Consider the following 19,725-nt stretch of genomic DNA (forward strand, 5'->3'; position numbering starts at 1 on the left):
CTTTTTCTCTTATTGTTAGCTCTGGAAAAACGAACGTATTATAACCTATGTCTTACGTCTTTTTCCTTTTGCGGCAACAAAATTTATACATACGTAGCATATATACATGTATAATATATATACATAAAAACAACATATCGGCAATAGAACGTATATATATAGAGAAAGTGTTTCAAAATATCTGGATATAATTTCAAAGGGTACTTCCTGTGTACACTAAACTAAGAACAAGTGTTCGTACAATCGTATGATTAATATGACATCTTGTTTCCAAATAATGGCCATTTGTTTTTGTTTTCCTGTAATTCATATAACTTTGCTAACAACTCGCTTTAATTAATTACAAATAATCTTTTTATAATATCACGTTGTCGGCAGATTTCAAACGACAGCTGGTACTTTTGAACGAGTTAAAAGATCATTTGGAAATTTGCATTGAAGCCGGACAGTTGGTTTTTCCAATAAAATTTCTATTAAAATCATATAACACGTGTAACACACGAAAAATGGGTTTATTATTTGGAAACAATGTATCGCATCGAGCATACGTTTTCTTTTTTTTTTTTCTTCTTTTCTTATTTTAGCGTATTAAAATCAGCCCTGAAATTATATCCACGTATTCGGAAACAAACTGTGTATGAATATTTGTCTAATAGATGAATAGAAGCTTGTAACGCCACATGCCTGCGTCTATGCTAGAATGCTAAACTTCTTTAACAATAATAACAATAACGGGCAGAATGGTTTTTTTTAGGGTTAGGGTATTTTGTCGTAGCGGAATCTAATGTAAAAAAGGATGAACTACGCGTGTAAATTATGTATATTAATGGAAACAAGGATTGTACAATTGTGGTAATAATTAACTCTAATAGTTAACACAGTGCACCCGCTAAATAAGAAAATACTAAAATATCGATATATTTAGATAGAGTGGCAGAGGTTATTGTTGCAAAAGGTTTGACAGGGTAGCTGAGGAATTTATTTTTAATAGGACAAGCTAGTTCAGGTCAACAACTTGGTGTTTAGGGGTTTTATGGTTGCATCTCAAAAGAGACCCAAAATAACCTATTACAATTTGCTAATTATATTTTTGTTGTTGCGGCTACGTGTTTGTTACTTGTGTCTTATAATGAGTAATCAAGGATTAAAGAGAAAAAAAAAAGTATAAAAAAAATAAAAAAAAAACAAGAAGAAGAAGATTTAAAGGAAGAGCAAATAAATCAAATTCAAGGGAAAGGGACACCCGCCAAGAAAGTCAACAGTTTCTGTTGTATTTTGTTTCCATTTCTGTTATTTCTATTGTTTTTTTTTTTTTTGTATTATTTGTTACCTTTTTGTCTAATTTTTGTCTCGTTTAGCCTGTTACGTTTGTTTGTTTGTTCGTTCGCGAGACAAACTTTACGATGAGAACAAGCGTTAGTTTTGTGATATAGAAACGGTCTTGTTAAAAAGTCAAGACTCGTTGTTTTTGTTGTTGTTGTTGTTGTTATTGTTGTTTGTTTAAAAGGATTTTTGTATCTGTTTGCTCATTATTTGTTGTTGCTGTTGTTTTTTGAATATTGGTCTTGTGCATACTTACCATCTTGATGTCACTAATTGTCGCGATGCTTCGCACAAACAGGTTTACCCGGACAATGGCCGGCCCATCTAAGGGCAAAAACAATAAAACAGACCCCCTTTTAGTGTCAATCGGCTCTCCCATTTTCTTTCTTTCTATATTTTTTTTAGTTTTTTTTTTTGTTTTGTCTAAATCAATATCATATACTTTACTATTTGATGTATTATTTTATATTTTTTGCTTGTCGTTTAATTTGTTAATTAATTTGTTTGTTTGTTTGTTAGTTTGTTTAATTTAGATTAGGTTTAGTAAGCTTGGTTCTCTGTTGACGTTAAATGGATTTTCTCTGTTAGGAAAAATAAAAAAAGAATAAAAAAGAAACGATTCATTAATTCTTCTTTCACTCGACTCGCAAAAATCCTCACGCGAACGACCCCGAAGAAGGATGTTGTTTCTTTGTCGAAGGTTTTTTCTTTTTTTTTTTTTTTATTATTTTTGCTCCTACGTGCACTTAGGAATCCTTCCTTCCTTCCTTCCTTCCTACCTTTCTCATCCCCAATCTCTTTTTCGTAAAGTTTTAAAATTGCAAATACGTACAATTTGTCTTTTTCTACAAACATAAAACATACGTGCTTGTATATACTAATGGACGTACACAAAAAAAAAAAAAAAATAAAAAGAAAAAGATCGCGAAAAAGTCTCTCCTCAGTGGCTTTTATTATTTTCCTTTTTTGTGCGTGCGTGTGTGTGTGTGTGTGTTGTTGTTGTTTTTTTATAAGCGGCGAGTACAAACGCCTTGAAAAGTATGTCCCGGATAAAAAGAAAATCAAAGAACACATACACACACACACACACGCAATATAAAAAAATAACAAAATAAAAGAGAATAAATGTACACGCATGGTAAATATGATATATTACGTTTATATATAGAAATATAATAAATGAATAATGTTGAATATTATTATAGAAATTTTTTTATGCGTTATAAACATTATTATAATAATCCCGTACACTCTCGTTTAAATTTACACACCCTAACGTAGAAAAATAAATTCTATATTGTACGTACCATCGGTTTCAAAAGTCTTCTCAAAATTGTACAAATTTTTATTAATTATTATAATATTATTTTTTTTTGTCATATCCCCGTACCATAACCTATCTCCATGCGAATTTATAAAAGAAAACGGGTCAGGCGGTCACAAGGGAACACCACCCAATGACGTAGATATCCCGAGTAGTACTTGGAATTCTCTCGTATCGGCAGATTAACCCATTGGATTCGACATTAATTAGAAGGATAGAGGGGAAGAAAAACCCTTTTTTTGCCTTTTCTCTTTCCTTTTCTTTCTTTTTACTTCTTCCCTTCTCTACTACCTCCTCCTCCTACTCCTACTCCTCCTCCTCATCCTCCTCCTTCATTTTCTCTTCATCGTATAATACAGCACGAGATCGTAGGGATGAGAAAAAAATTTGTTCGAGTGTTCCGTTCTATTTTTTTACTTTTGTAAATGCACGTACGACGACTAACCGATTTACTAATGGGAAAAATTTTTACAACAACAACAATAATAATAATAATAAACAATAATAATAAAAATTTCGTCGTAGTCGTCGTCGTCGTCGTAATATCGTTTAAATTTACTTTAATTTTTTTTCTTCCCCTCTTCTTTTTCATCCTTTTTTTTTTCTGTTCTCCCCTTTCTTTTTTTTTTCCTTATCTTTCCCTTTTATTACCGTTTAATGCTACGATATTAAAAAACCCGAAGGCATGAACGTCGATAAATGACCTCCATCGTACTTTCTAATTAGTAGCCGAGAGAGTAAAATACGCGTGTTATGTTTATTTTTTCTTTTTTTCTTCTCTTTATTTTTTTTTTCTCTTTATTTTTTTCTTCTTCTTTTCTTTAATTACTTTTTTTTTCTTTTCTGTCTCTTTCTTTTTCCATCATCTCCGACGAGATTATTTGGAACAAAAACAGAAAAAAAAAAAGAAAAAGAAAAAAAAACAATATATGTAAAGAAGGAATTGAAACGGAAGAGAACATACGTCGAAAGTGTGACGACCCTTTTTCTTTTTTTTCTCTTTTTTTCTTTTTTTTCTATCCCTTCGATAAGCGCTTCGATGATTTTTTTTATATCAACTATAGAATAATCGAGAAAAAAAAAAGAAACGATAAGTTCTATTATTTGTATCTTTTTATTGTGTCCACAATTAATATTCAGAAAATGCGAGAACACATTTGTCTTCGTTCTTTTAATATCGAATTTATCAGATTTTTCATTATTCGTAATAGCATAAAATGAGAACAAAATAATTTCGTAACCCACCGTTATTTATATCAGAATATCCTAGTTTCATTAATTCGTCAATAATTTAACTTAATAATTGTTCAAAATCAAACGCATTTATTTACACTTGTTCACCAAAATGGCCGACAAGTGAATTGCATACGAAAACATTTGAAAAATGTTATTTTCCTTACAAACTGTGAAACAAATCAAATTTCAAATTATCGTCAAAAATTGACAAATGTGAAAACGATTATGATTATTTGAACGAATGTGTTTTATTGTTTTTCTTTAACATCGTTTGAATAAATCACTAAAGTATATGAATGAAAATGCGTATGGGGGAAAAATACGATGAATTTAGGGAACGTGAGCCCTTAACACGTTTTAGGGTTTGTTAAAAAGACAGAAAACGAGAGAGTGAGAAAGAGAAAGAGAAAGAGAAAGAGAGAGAGAGAGAGAGAGAAAGAGAGACGAGGATAGGAGGAGAGTGTTGGGGACAGGGGGGAGGGGGGAAGAGGAGCAAGCCCGCGGAAACGTAACCTTTTTGAAATATTTACGAAATATAAACGGACGGAAAAGGTCGAGAGAGTATAAGACCTTTGCCTTTCATATCGCATTTGGCACGCTGCCTAATACTTTATAAAACGATCTTTTTACTTTTACGTCATTTCTCATAAACCACCGGGTACATATGTTGTATATCTATTTATGTATATGCGTGTACGTAAATTTGTATGTATGTTTGTATCTGCGTATCTATGTATGTATGTATGAATGTATGTATGTGTGTACGTATATATGCGTTTCAGATTGTGAGCCTATTTTCTTCTTGTGTTTCGTTCCACCTACAGGGTTGATTTTTTATTTTCATTTTTCTTTTTTGGTCAGATTTCTAAGGGACGAAGGGATATACATACATATATGTATATGTGTTAATCGTAAATATATATATATATATATATATCCTGGCACACGTTCGGATTACATTAGGTAAACAAAGTTCTACAGACATTATGCGCGCTCTCGTCCGTTCTATTTTTTCTATATGTATGTGTATATATATATATATATATATATATATATATATATATATAGATATGTGTGTATGTATGTATGTATGTTTATTTGTAATACGCGGATGACAAGATTTTCTCGTTTAGCTCCTAAGCACAAATATTTTCTTCCGTTTTCTTTTTCCTTCGTTCCTTCAAATCGGCCCAAAGAAAAATATAATATATCGTCTTTCTCTTTTTTTTCTTCTTTCCTATTTGTCGCAATAAAACACTAGCTTATCGTTTTTAAAATCAAACTATGTTGTTTCAGAATGTTACGAATATACAAAATAATTATTATTAATGTATAAAATGTCGCTAATTTTAGAAAAAAATTAAAATTAATTAAGATACGATTGAATAGAAATTTCAATGGTTTATAATGAACGAGATTCAAAATAATATATTACCAACGTAACACTAGAATTTATATATTTGATATAATCTGTTAAATAAATTCATCAACGATCGATCTTAATTAAATTGAACAAAATCGAAGATATTTATTTACGAGGGAATTGTATAACGTTCATCAAAATGGCCGAGGTGCGAATAACGTACCAAAAACATTCTCGTAAACGTTCGAACGTAATCCTGACAATAATAATCACTGTCCAAGTATTAACAAATACGATTAATCAAGGAACAAATATATAAATTATGTGTTTATTATCAATCGTTAAATACTTAAACCAAAATTCCAATTCCAATAGGTAGGTACGTAAATTAAAAAAAAAAACAACAGAATATACCTAAAACGATTTTAAATTAACTATTAGAAAAAGAACAAAAAGAAAAAAGAAAATAAACGACAATTTATCCTAAAGTGGTCCGAGTAGAATACGCGGATGAGTTGAAAAGTTTGAGTTGTAACAAAAAAAAAATAAAAAAAAATAAAAAAGAAAAAAGAACTTTTAATTCGTACTTTTCAAATTGTTTTTACGTTAAGCTTAAAAAAAAAAAAAATGATTTTTGTGTTAGGTTCAAGACTTTTCAACCCACCCATGAAGATTCATCTAATTGCACACATCTTTCTCTCTCTCTCTCTCTCTCTCTCTCTTTCTTCTCTAATTTTTTTTTCTCTTTTATTTCCTTTTATTATTTTCACCCGAGCTGAAAATCCCGATTCGTAGTTGTATGCGCGAGGGCACTAAAAAACACTATGTCGAAAAGATCGTTGTAAGAGATAATAAATGATATAATCGCGAAAGGAAGCGAAAGGGCTTAAGTAAGGGGCGGCAGCTTCATTGCATTGATAACACAGATAAGGGGTAACAACCATGGTTCTCTGGTACTGGTGGTGGTGCTGCTACTACTGCTGCTGCTGCTTCTGCTGCTGCTGCTGCTGCTTGCTGTTCGTTCCATCACTCCCTCGAGATTTAACCCCGCAATTTTCTGAAAGACCGTTTGATGTTCTTTTCGCACAAACCCTATCTACGTGGGTACACGTAGCTAGGATTACGAAGGGTTGTATAAAGTGCTCCTCTCCCTCTTGTTAAGAAAAAAGAAGTAAAAAGAAGAAGAAAGAAAAAAAAAAAAAAGCGAGAAGAGTAGAGTAGTGGGAGAACGAGAAGAGAAAGAAGAAGAAGAAGATGAAGAAGAAGAAAACCGAAAGGAAAAGCAACCTCTTCTATTTCTCTTTCCCACCGATTCTCTTTCTTTTGGATGAAAACGATGTAGAAATTCGTTCGTGGATTTTCTCCAAAAACGAGAAACTGTGGATACCTATTCGATGAGGTTATTTTTCTAGGAATTGTTACTGAACAAATAGAGAAAAATAATGGAAGTGAAAAGTAAAATAGTAACGAGTTAGAAAATGAATTCGTTCTTCTACGTATTCGTTTACGTAATATCTTGAAGTAATATTATATTATACATATATAGTATATATATATATATACCTAGAACGTTAGAAGCAATTAAGAAGTTCTATTTCCTCTTAAACCTGCATCGAGCAGACAATCAACGTGAATTTGTCGAGGTATCGTCTTTGGGAATTAGAAAGTCGTGATAAGACATAGAGAGACATTAGATTGGAAGACAAATCGGATCGGTTCCGATGCGTTTCTGACTTTATGCTTCATGTCATTCTAATCGGGAAATGGGAAATGGAAAATGGGAAATTGCTAACCGAATTTCCACGGATTTACGTGAAATGTTAACACAGCAATTTAGATTCGTTTTTTTACGCGCGACACTTTTCTTTTCTTTTTGTTTTTTTTTTCTTTTTTGAATATTTTTATTTTTATATTTTTTTAATTATATGTACACGTATGTGGCACGACGTTGTTAAGTCGCACGCTCGAAATGATTTCTCTCGAACAAATTATTACGCAGCTTGTTCTTATTGTTTTTTTTTTCTTTTTTTCTGTTTTTTCTTTTTTCTTTTTTTTCTTTTTCCATTTCCATTGCCATTTACAAGCAATTAAGTCGGAATTATAAAATCGTTAGGTTGTTGTTAAATAATATTCTCCTTAACGAGTTTAAACATGAAGCATTAATTATTGTAATGCGTTGTCACGTACACGTATTTATTTTTCTATCGTTTCCTTCGCGTTTCTATTTTTTAATTAAACACTTTTAAACAAGCAGAATATATTTCATTTAAAACGGTACACAAAATATTATTGTAATAATCCTTCGAAACTTATTTATTCATTTTTCATTTCTAACTGACTTGACCTAATTTACATTTACGATTTTAATTTGTTTCAATGATTCGTTGTCCTGTGCCGAACTTAAAATTAAATAAATTATCATAAATTTATTCTTTTTTCAGTATTTATTAATTGTTGATAACGCGTTGCAAGCGTCTTCTCTCTCTTTGAATTATTATAATAAATCAACTATAAAAAGGCTAAGTCCTTTCTCGCGTTTACTAAAAATAATAATAATAATTATTATTATTTAAAAGCGAAAATAATTTTTATTTGAAAAGAAAATAATATTCGTCAAATTTATATACGTGGGTGGATTGAAAATTCTTGACCCTGACATAGAAACAATTACATTTTTATTTCGGTCAAAGTTCAATTTGATATTTTTCAAACCCACTCTCGTATATTTAAGCCGTACAACAAATTAGCGTTTAGCAATAATTGCCAACAGACAAAAATTAACGAATGGGAATTGAAACTAACAATAAGTAATATAATATTCGTAGTGGCATGCACTCGAAGGAAACGAAAGTATATTATAGTTCCTCCGATGTTGTTTATTTTCGACGTTAATAATCGTCGATGTAAACAAATCCTGCAAAGAATGGAAAAAAAATATGCAGATATCAATGATAATCGAAATAGAATACAATTCCGATATTTTCAAAGTATCATGGTTATGTCAGTAAAATCACCATTGGACAATATACTAAATGTAATACGTTTGCGTTTGTATTATTCAAACTTTACAATGTTATGTAAAGTATCATTTTCTACGAAATATAAAATTCTATATTAATTATAAATATTAAAAAATAAAAATATTGAAAAACAAAAAATAATAATATTAATAAATATATTAATAATGATCGGTTGTGTGTATCTATTTTCTCACTACAGTATCTTTCGTATATTCTTGTAATTGAGTTAGCGGATCTGGGGGGTTTGGGGGGGGGCTGTAAATAGGTTAGGTGTATATTCAGGTAATATAATACATGCAATGTTACTTATGGCAATTGAATAAAATCAAATAATCGATCGAGCTAGCGATCACTATAATATGTGTAGAAATATACTCTTGTGATTCTCGCTGTATAATAATATAATAATAATATTATAATAACATGTAGACACAGAATATATTTGGCGTATAACTGCATTGTTTAGAAGCATTCAGAAAATTAATTTCTAAATGATCGTTACCTGAGACTCGTATGTGTGTTCTCTGTAATATAAATCTAATCGATTAATCATTACTCTTTACTGATGAATCACGTCTTATTTTGTTGTTGTTGTTGTTGTTGTTGATCAACGAATTAATTTTTCGATGATAAATAAATATAAAAGAAGAAAATATTGTTGATGTTAAAATCGATATATGTTAAAATAATATATTGGAATTGTGTGGTATGAAAAAAGAATATGTTGAAAAATATATTTTATACGTATAATATACAACCTCGATAAGTTCATTTGACTAAATTAATGACAAACAAAAAGGATATTTTTTTTCTTTGTTTTTTAATTACAATGAGGAATAGAGACTAGAAAATAAAGGAAAAGAAAAGAGAAAGAAAAAAAAGAAAAAAAATAAGATCTAAGGGAATTTAACGAGGCATAGAATTTAGAATGAAGGGAAAGATGCTAAAGTATTATACTTCTAAGTACATACAAGTTAAGTGATACCTAAACAGTGTCAAGGACGAGGGATGATGTGACCTAGAATTGACAGGCAACAAATTATGAAAATGAATGCTAATGAATAAAGAACAAGAAGAAGAAGAAGAAGAAAAAAAAAAGAAGAAAAATTTGGGACAATCCGCGAAGGTAAAACTTGACGATCAGTTTTTTGACAATCATAGGTGTTAGTAATAATGATTATGGCTGCTATCATCCTTAATGATCATCTTTCTTATAAACTTATACGAGTAATTTGATATGAGAAATAAAAGTACATTTATTTAAATAAAATAATAGAATATTTAGTTAAATGGTGCGAGCGAGAACTTCTGAATGATTATTTTCTATTCGCAAATATTAGAATAAAATTATACTTATCGCGTATTTTTATATAAGCGATTAAAAACAATTTGATTTATCGTTCATTTGTTCGATTAGAAAAAGAAAATGATTGTAGCATGATTTTTCTTCAAACTTATTCGCATTTCGATTCAGATATTCATCATTTTGTACGATGTTGTTATTGTACAAAATTTTCTGTAAATGTAACGTACGTATATGTGTTAATATATTGAAAGAATTTTCGACAATTTATCTACGATGACAATGCAAAAGAAGAATTTTCTTCATAAAAGTTTTCTTTTTCGAGGGTAACAACGTCCGAGAAAAATAAAGAAAATTGAATGTAGCAAAATCAAAGAGAAAAATAACATAAATTAGTGTTATTGCTGTTTCCAAAAGTATCTTACATAGAAACGTAGATTTATCATTTTTATTACAAAGTAAGAAGATATGAAATATTTTAGTTTCAATAGTTTAACAATTCTTGTAGAAACGTGGATAAACGAAAATTAATCAAAATTATAATAAAATAATAATAATATAAATATAATATATACTATATATACTATATATAAATAATAAGTATACATAAAAGAATAAAAAGTTTAACGAATTATTATCCAATTTTAAGAGCATAAATTTGTTGATAAAAAAAAATATTTCATAAAAATTAAGAAAAATAATGAAAAAATATCATGAAACAATAATCACCAATGGGATTTGACTATTGTTCGAGTCGTTTGATAATTTGAGAAACACATGTGAATTTCTCGATAATAGTCGTTTAATTGTTTAATATCCGATTGGAAAATTCAGATTTCTATTATCATGTTTTAGACGTTTGCTATAGATCGTTATCGGACGCAATATCTATACGAAGGGCGGCGCAATGTCGTAGGATGTACGCGAAGTACACAAATCGCGATGGCCCTTCAGTTAGAACAAGCTCTTCTTCCAACCCTACTTCTCTTTTTCACCACACTTCCCTTCGCACCCTGTAGACGGCAGGAAGAGAACATTGTTTAGACATGATTTGCAATGTACATAAATGTAAATCATGCCTTACAAAATGCACGATTCATCATTTTTCACGATCCAATGATATCCTTCTTTTATCAAACCATTTTTTTTATTATTTACTCTCTCTCTCTCTCTCTCTCTCTCTCTCTCTCCTACTTTGTCTTTCTTTTTCTCTCATTTGCAACATATATTAACTGTATATATATCCAATTTTTTTTTTGTATTTTATTTTTAATAAAATTAAAAATATATTTGGATTGAAAAAATAATGTTATATTTAAAAACTTTTCAATTCGAAGCTTCGGCAATATTGAAATACAAAAATAATCTATATACCATCTTTCAAGACAAATTCAATTCAAGACACTTCGAAAAATTGTACAAGATTCATCTATTTCTTTGACTTGACACGATAGAAGTTTTAGAAATGAGAAAAGTTCTTTTTAAACATTCTACTTTGGTTGGAATATTTCTCATCATTTTTCTTCAAAAATTCTCAAACACAGATAGACGCGCACGCACAGAGAGACAGACAAACAGACACAAACGCATGTGCGGATGGATATACATACGTTTGAAGAATTTCTTAATGATTTTTTTCTCACAAGATGTGAGATATATTCTAATTTATACATTGCGTCATTGCGAGCTTTCTTTTTCTTACCCCCAACACACACGAATGTGTTCCCACTACCAACCACCCCTTCTACCACCCCCACACATCTCTCATTCCGCATGTACACACTTTCTTTCTCTCTCTCTCTCTCGTTTTCTCGTTCTCTCTTTCTCTGTGTTATTTGCGTCTTATGTGTCATGGTCACCAGCTGCGAAGAAGAGAGCTATTCATTCTGTGCTTGGCACGACAATGGTGCGGAAGCATCGACGTATATAACGTTTGCCTATTACTACATGCAGGTTATTTCTTTGAAAGAACCACCTACGAAATTCCGTGGATCTTTTCCTCGGTTATATTTTATAGCGCAGAATTTCCAAAACTTCTGATGATACGCGCAGTCCGCTCAAACAAATGCTAATTTTCGGAAAAAAATGAAAAAAAAAAAAACAAAATACTTTGCTACTTAAAATTATTTTGTAATTATTAAAAATTATTTTTATTTGTATATTGAAACGCGTACAATTTATTTTATTGAATTTAAAAAAATTCTACGTAAAAAATATATAACTTGATTTTTTAATTACGTATTTGTAAAAGATTAAAATTAATACTCTTTAAATATATATATATATATATTTTTTTTTTTACATAAAGGTGAATCGCGTAAAAATTTTACAAGATATACCGGTTTGTTGCTTTAACACATCATCATACGACATGCAAATCCGATGCACCAATCGCAATCTTTTTTCTTCTTCTTTGCACCCGCAAATCAAGAAATAATTTCAAATTTTACAAAGTAACAAAACTAAAAAAAAAAAAAGATTGATCGATTTTATCAACGTTTCTTAACTCCTTGCTTCTTACTTCAAACGAAAATTGTAAATTCTAAAACGAATCTCTCGGATGATTAAGGAAAAAAAAATTGTAATTAAACACTTTGTAGAAAACATAATATTTATATTTAATGTTATTAGTAAAGACACAAATTAAGCAAAGAAATAATAATTCTGATGAAATTATTTTCGAGATTTAAAAAAGAAGAATAATTTTATAATTAATATTGTCTTATATTATTTTCCAATCGCGAAAGAAATATTCTATACATTAATATGTCATATAAAAAATAATCGGTGAATGATATTTGAAAAGAAAAATTATTTCAATAATAGAAAAATTAATGTTCCATAAAATACGAAATATCAAATAATTGTCTATTCCAAAAAGTAGCTTCAATTTTCAAATGAAAAACATTTATCGAATAATATAAAATCGCGTTCATTGGTTCGAGTATTTCTTTAAAGAATTCAAAAGAAAAAGAAAGAGAGAGAAAGAGAGAAAGGAGACAGACAAAGCAGGTAAATGTAAAGAAAATTTCAAAGAATCTAGCGTCGGAGGGTGAGGGGTGGTTAACGGGGTGGTGTTGTAGAGGGTTATAGAAAGAACCGAAGAAAAATAAAACAACAATTCTATAAATGCGTTTCGATGCATCGTGGTTTCTCGAAACAGGCTGTCAGAAACAGACGCGTCTAGCGTAAAACCGTTTTATCCGAAAAAGGATATACGAAAGGCAAGAGAGAAAGATAGATAAATAGATAAAGAAAGAGATAAAAGTAGAGGATGAGGGGTAGGGGTGTGGAGATGGGGATGGGGGTGGGGTAAGGGAAAAGCTGTAAGTTCCTTTGAATGAAACGAGTCTCGTGGGATTCGTGAAATTGCGCCGCCCAAGACACGTCCTCGACGTTACCCTCGAAAAATACATTTTCAAGATATTTCGAAGAAAAATCAAAGCCTTAGAAAACGTGTATATATATATATACTCGTTCGATAGATCGAAAACGAAAATCAAGACGATCTTTTTTCTTTTTCTTATATTTTTCTTTTTTTTTTTTTTTCCATACTTTTTTCACGAATCGACGGAATTGAAAAGTTTCGTCGATGCGCCCTTTCGTTATTTTCTACATTTATTTTTGTTCTTTCCTACTTTATCGTTTCGTTTCGTTTCGTTATTTATTTACTTGTTACTTTGTTAGTTTAGTTATTATCTTTAATCTATTTAGATTTTCTTTATCTCGTTGTGTATTTATATAGAATGAAATTCATTTATCATAAGCCGGGACATCTTATGAACTTATCTCAACGTGTTCTCGCTGTGTTTAATAATCGTATATAATATTATGTATATTTATTTATATACTATATGTACGATTAAAGTATATGGCGAAAAGGTAAAGTGTTTTTTTTTGTGTTGAAATATGGAGATACTCTATATTCACCTGTTCCATTTTCCCCGCTCGGCCGGATACGCGCGTCGTATCTTCCTGGACCTAGGATGTTGTCCAACACCTCTTTCTCCTTCTCTCGATAGTTCACTTTTGCCTGCGAACATCTGAAACATCAAAGAAATTTTCTTGTTAACAATCACTATACCAAAAAAACAACAGTTTGCGTTCAACTTAACCAGTTAACTGTGTCGATCATTTTGCAAAGTGCGCCCTAATGTGTGTCGTGATAATCAAGCGATGACGGATATAGTCGTCAAACACAGAGTAAGTGGCACTGTTGAAATATTCGGTCAAAAAGACGACTTTATTTTAGAAAATGAATGAATTTATAAGTAATATTTAAACAATGGATCAACGTAAAGCTATATTTATACATAATTAACGACAAACTTAAAAAAAATCAAATATTTAACAAACAAACAAACAAACAAAATTTTTTTTTTTTTTCCTTGGTTAGACATCGCGGACATCATCGCAGATGGAGAATCTAATATACTTTGTTTTTTTGGTTATGACATGTCAAAATAAAAATCGGAATAATCAAAGATCTAGTGTCCAACTCAAATTATCTGTAATTTTCATTTGTTTATTTCATTTCGTCCTGACCCCTAAACATTCTAAACATATTAATATTTACGAATATCATTTAGTTTTCGCCAGAATTACAATTTAAATATTCAAATTGTATCAAAATTTTACGCATGACGGATATAGCCGTCAAAACACAAAATTCTGCCATTCTTCCATGACGGATATAGTCGTCAAACACACTTAACTGGTTAATATATTATATTTTTTATCATTAATTTCGAATATAATAATAAATTTCGTTTAATAATAAATTCAATAAACTTTTCTTATTAAATCAAACAATAATTTGTTAACTCTTATTGTTAGGTAGAGTCAATTTCAACAACAACAAAAACTAGTTACATCGAATGCAAAATTTTAATCTGAAATTTAAGATCGATCGTTGTACGTTTAAAAGTGTAAATCTATTTAAGTATTAGTATACTTTTATTCATCATTTTTTTTTTAAATACAGGACCTTTATTGATAAATTTGCTAGTTTAATGAACAGTTGTGATGTTGAGTAATTTCGATTGATAGAAAGAAAACATTAATTTAGATATCGAGAAGAGAACGAAATGAAAAATAAATATTGATGAAATGAAGTTTTTACCTGGAACTAATCCCTAGTTTGAAATTTTAAATTGCATCTCTTTTCTCTATCTTGCGATATATAATTATCAAAATAATACGAATCTGCGTTTAATTACGTTTAACAAAATTTCATTCCGTCTCGTCATATAAATAAAACTGATTATATTATCGATATACCCATTGTATTATTAATTAATACAAAAAAAAAAAAACATTCACTTTATATATAATAAATGTTGAAATAATACGTTTACAAAATTAATTTCAAATATCTCTCGAATTTAGATAAAAGAAACTTCTTTGAAATTGGAGGTGTTACGAAATTGTTCATCGATTATTAAAAATTAAAATAAACATTATACGGGTGCGAAAATACTCGATTTAAACAAAACCAAACAATACAAAAATAAAACTATAAGATTGCAAAATAATAAATAAATCAATCAATCAATCAATCAATCAAATCATTTCGGACACAAATGTATGGAATATTAAATTCACGATTACATTCATTAATCATTCGAATAAAAATTATATACATACATATCATCTATATATAGATACATTTAGAATCGTAATATTCTTGGAAAATCGTGAAAATCCAATGAAAATGGAATTTCGTCGAAATGTCATAGCACTTTCGGAATACTAACTCGTCCTTCAAAGGGACGAGAAAATGCGCACGAAACGCACAAAAAAAGGAACTTGGTTGGCTGAGTGCTCGCATCCCGTATTCGAAGTTGCCTCGCGATGTTTCTTTCTCTCTCTCTCTCTCTCTCTCTCTCTCTTTCTCCCTCTCATTCTCTTTTTCTTTCTTCTAAGCAGAAACTCTCCTATCTCATCTTGATGAGAAAGAAGTACGAAATGGTCTTGAACGGTACCCACCGCCACCGACGACAATTTTAACTTTAATCACAGCGCGCATAGGAATACTTTGCAAACGCGTTCCTCCTCGGTACTCTGCATTCGGGTAATTATTGAGATGAAACTTCCTCTTACGTAGCGTTGATTGAAAAATCTCGCACTATAATATTCTTTTTTCCTGTTTCCTTTCCTTTCCTTTCCTTTTCTTTTCCTGTTCTATTTTTTCTGTTTTTTTTTTCTCTTTTTCTTCCCCGTTTCTTTTTTATTTTCAACATAATATCGACTAAAGTTCTTTGATATCAAATTTACGACAAATTTTTCGACTTAATTTTATGCCATTCAAAATATAAGATCATTGAATTTATAAGAATAATAAATATTATTGACATAAATAATAATATATTCTCGATATTCCTTTTCTTTTCTTGTTCTATTTTTTCTGTTTTTTTTTTCTCTTTTTCTTCCCCGTTTCTCTTTTATTTTCAACATAATATCGACTAAAGTTCTTTGATATCAAATTTACGACAAATTTTTCGACTTAATTTTATGCCATTCAAAATATAAAACCATCGAATTTATAAGAATAATAAATATTATTGACATAAATAATAATATATTCTCGATATTCCTTTTCTTTTCCTGTTCTATTTTTTTTTCCTCTTTTTGTTCTTCGTTTCTCTCTTATTTTCAACATAATATCGACTAAACTTCTTTGATATCAAATTTACGACAAATTTTTCGACTTAATTTTATGCCATTGAAAATATCGAATTTATAAGAATAATAAATATTATTGACTTAAATAATATATTCTCGATATTTTCCTGTTATCTTTTATTTTTATTTTTATTCTTATTTTTCAACAAAATATTATATACCAAAGAGTTTGTTGATAATATTTATGACAATTTTGATTATAATTTTATGATCAATCAAAAATACGACAATGTTATCGAATCATAAAACAAATAAATTATTAACATTTGGATTGGAATTAAATTTTGTTAAAATTGATACACTTAACTAATAATTGAATATACTTAAACACATAAGAACAAAAATTGTTCGTTTTTACGTATCAATAATCAAATCTCGGACTACTGTCGTCTAAGAAAATTGGAATCCTTGACACGTATCCGTAGAATCCTTTTAAAGTCAGTCAGTCTATTCCCCGAAGGGTATCTTTACAACCTATTTCTAAATTCATAAGATGCAATCTTGACTATCTACGAGTACTAACAAAAGGCTTGAAAATCTTTCGTCTCGAAGTATCTGATTTTCTTCGTTAACTTTCGTTAAAACCGCTACGGGAAAATAACGCGAGTATACTTCGGAATAAATTCTTCGTTCAACAACTCCATTCCAACCACCTTAAATCCTTTCCCATCCTCTAAACCCCATCATCTCATTTTAAACAGAAAAGATTCGATCGTAATTATCCGATGGTATCGCTTGAAGCGATTAAATAGAATATTACATTTAGAATTTTCCAAAAAGAGAGAAACAAAGAGAGAGAGAGAGAGATAGATAGATTCGAATTAATTTCGTTGGTTGCATGAGAATAATAGAGACAACAAAAATAATAATAATAAATAAAATAAAATTATAACGTACGCGAGAGACGCTAATAAGAAAAAAAAAAAGAAGAAATAAATAAAGAAAGAGAAAAATTTGTCATCCATGAAATTGTGACGAAATTCATCGTCTGACAATGAAGTAGCAATCAGTGACGTTAAAGGATACTCTTGAAAATACACTGCGATTCTATATACGAAGAGTTATTTCCGGTCAAGATCACAGACCTCTCTTCCTTCTACTATCTCCGATCTTTCGTTTGTAATAAAGGTAGGTATAGATAGTACTAGAAGGAGTAGGAGTAAGAGGAGGAGGATGAGGTGGAGGAAAAATAGGAATATTCTCTCTCTCTCTCTCTCTCACTCTCTTTGACAATAGAATTTAAAATGACAATTCGGTCGAATTATCTCGGTAACATTTCCACTTACATTTTCATTCGATATTACAAAAGATTTTTCAGCCATAATTATCGGATATTCGAAGTTATTACGGAATAATGCATCACCCCGTTCGACTACATATATATTTTATATAAGAAAAAAAAAAAAAGTAAAAAAATAAAAAAGAAAAAAAACTACCTCTATTTCTTTCTTTCTTTTTCTCTTTCTCTTTTTCTATCTTTTTTTATTTCTCTCTCTCCCTCTCTCTCTCTCTCTCTCTTTCTTTCTACTTCCTCACTCTTTATCTATTTCTTTCTTTTTTCAGCTTTTGTATCCTTGTTGAAAAATTTTCAAAGCTTTGTTAGGATGATTGATTGCACAACGACAGGATTTTGCGAGTCATGATCTTTGATCACGTCACAAGGAATAACGAGTGAACTTGCTTTCCACCCGAAACGTTGTCAACAGAAAACGAAACGAAACGAAACGAAACGAAACGACAACGACTACGATGATGATCCAACAGCTGACCTGACCTAGATCCTTTTGTAAACTTTCGAAACATTTTCTCCTCTCTTCCAAAGAAACCTGTATATTAAAAATATATCCTTTCCTTCCTTCCTTCCTTCCTTCCGTCGATACTCATCTTCTTCTTACCACATTCTCTTAAAATACACACCAACGTACACACACACACATTTATAACGCACTACGTTGGTTTGTTGTTGTTTATTTTTTTTTTTTGTTCCAAAACAAATCGTTCAAAGCCATCGATGAAAAAATAATCAATCATCAATGTTTTTTCTTTCTCGTTCTGATTTTAAATCTTCGTGAGATAAGAGATCAAGATTGATTTATTAGAAAGAGAGAGAGGGAGAGAGAGAGAGAAAAAACGGAACAAAAATAAAGAAAAAATAATTCTCATCCCCTTAATTTTTTTTTATTTTTTTGTGAAATCGTATTAGTGGCAGAAAAAATTTAACGTCTTTTTCTTCCCCCTTTTTTTTTTTTTCTTTTTTTATAAGCTTGAAGAGAAATCGTTCGATTTCGAATCGTTTCCGAAGTTAAAGAAAAGCTGTCTTTCTTAAAGGAGTTTACGAACGAGTTCAGAACTCGAGGTGTGGGATGAGAGGGTGAGAGGGTGAGAGGGTGAGAGGGTGAGACGGTGAAACGGTGAAAAGGGAGAAGAGGGTGAGAAAAAAAGAAGAAACGGAAAGAGAGAGAAATTGGTGATGCTATTGAAGAGAAACGAGAAGAAACTTTTAATCACGTTTATTTATTTCGTTCTCCCGTTCAAATTGTTTCGTATATTGTATCGAGAACGGAGGGAAAGCGACACCTAAATTAAATCCACGCTGGAATGTATTATTGAAAATGTCGTATAAAGTCAAATGATATCCACGAAAGTGTGTGTAGAAAAAAAATATATTTTCTGAGATTGTAACTTTTGTAATCGATGTTATGCAAGTTATTCGAGAATATGCAAGAGAATGAGAGAGAGAGAGAGAGAGAGAGGGAGAGAGATTATTGCGAAAGTACTTTGTACATTGTTTTTCATTTCTTCGATACTTCTAATAAAATTCAATCCTTGATCTCTCGTCAAATTAAATATGAAGAAAATATTTTACATTTAATCAAAAAATATGCTTGAAGAAAATAAATTATTAACGAATGTGCATATCTATATGCATATAAATATTTCTTTTTTTTTTATTCATAAGAATTATTTTCTATTAACAAATATCTATTATAAACACATATATATCTATCTTAATAAACATTGATCCTTTTTTTTTTGTAAACATTACACTTTATATATGAAATTGTTAACTTATTTTGATTCTTAAATTATTCAATCGTTTTAAAAAAAGCCATAACCAAAAGCCATGTTTAAGTAACTCGAGCTACACAAAATTGTATAAAAAAAAATTAAACAAATTCTCCATAACACCAATTCAACTATTTCTAGATATATATATATATATATATACTTTTAATATTATTAAATATTTTGATTGTTTTGAAAGAAACGAGAACACGATAAAATATTTTATTTTTTGTCGTGTAGAATAGGAATAAGAGAACCGCAGTTGTGGTTTGGTTTGGCAAGGTGAGGTGGTGAAGTGAAGTGAGGTGTGATGAGGCATGGTGCGGTGAGGTGAGGTGAGGTGTGGGATGGTGTTGGTGAAAGTTCGCGCTGCCCTGACATCCCAGATTTTTTGTTATTACGTGCC

The 19,725-nt window shown here is 30.1% G+C and overlaps 1 protein-coding gene across 10 annotated transcripts in view; it reads right to left on the bottom strand.

Moving 5' to 3' along the window:
• The window catches only part of LOC106783657 (glutamate-gated chloride channel), a 78,161-nt gene that overhangs the window by 44,437 nt on the left and 13,999 nt on the right, over positions 1 to 19,725 (bottom strand). For 6 of the 10 annotated variants that reach the window (XM_014742377.1, XM_014742367.1, XM_014742374.1 and 3 more), the window contains exons 3-4: positions 13,500 to 13,612; positions 1,580 to 1,647 (exon numbers count right to left, since the gene is read on the bottom strand). In XM_014742377.1, the coding sequence (XP_014597863.1) occupies positions 1,580 to 1,647; positions 13,500 to 13,612 (181 nt within the window). Of the gene's footprint in view, positions 1 to 1,579; positions 1,648 to 13,499; positions 13,613 to 19,725 lie in introns of those variants that run through there. The other 4 variants (XM_014742373.1, XM_014742368.1, XM_014742375.1 and 1 more) reach the window with 3 other exon arrangements.

The sequence above is a fragment of the Polistes canadensis genome, unplaced genomic scaffold (assembly GCF_001313835.1).
Source record: "Polistes canadensis isolate GaletaPanama2010 unplaced genomic scaffold, ASM131383v1 scaffold_24, whole genome shotgun sequence".
Lineage (NCBI taxonomy): Eukaryota > Metazoa > Arthropoda > Insecta > Hymenoptera > Vespidae > Polistes > Polistes canadensis.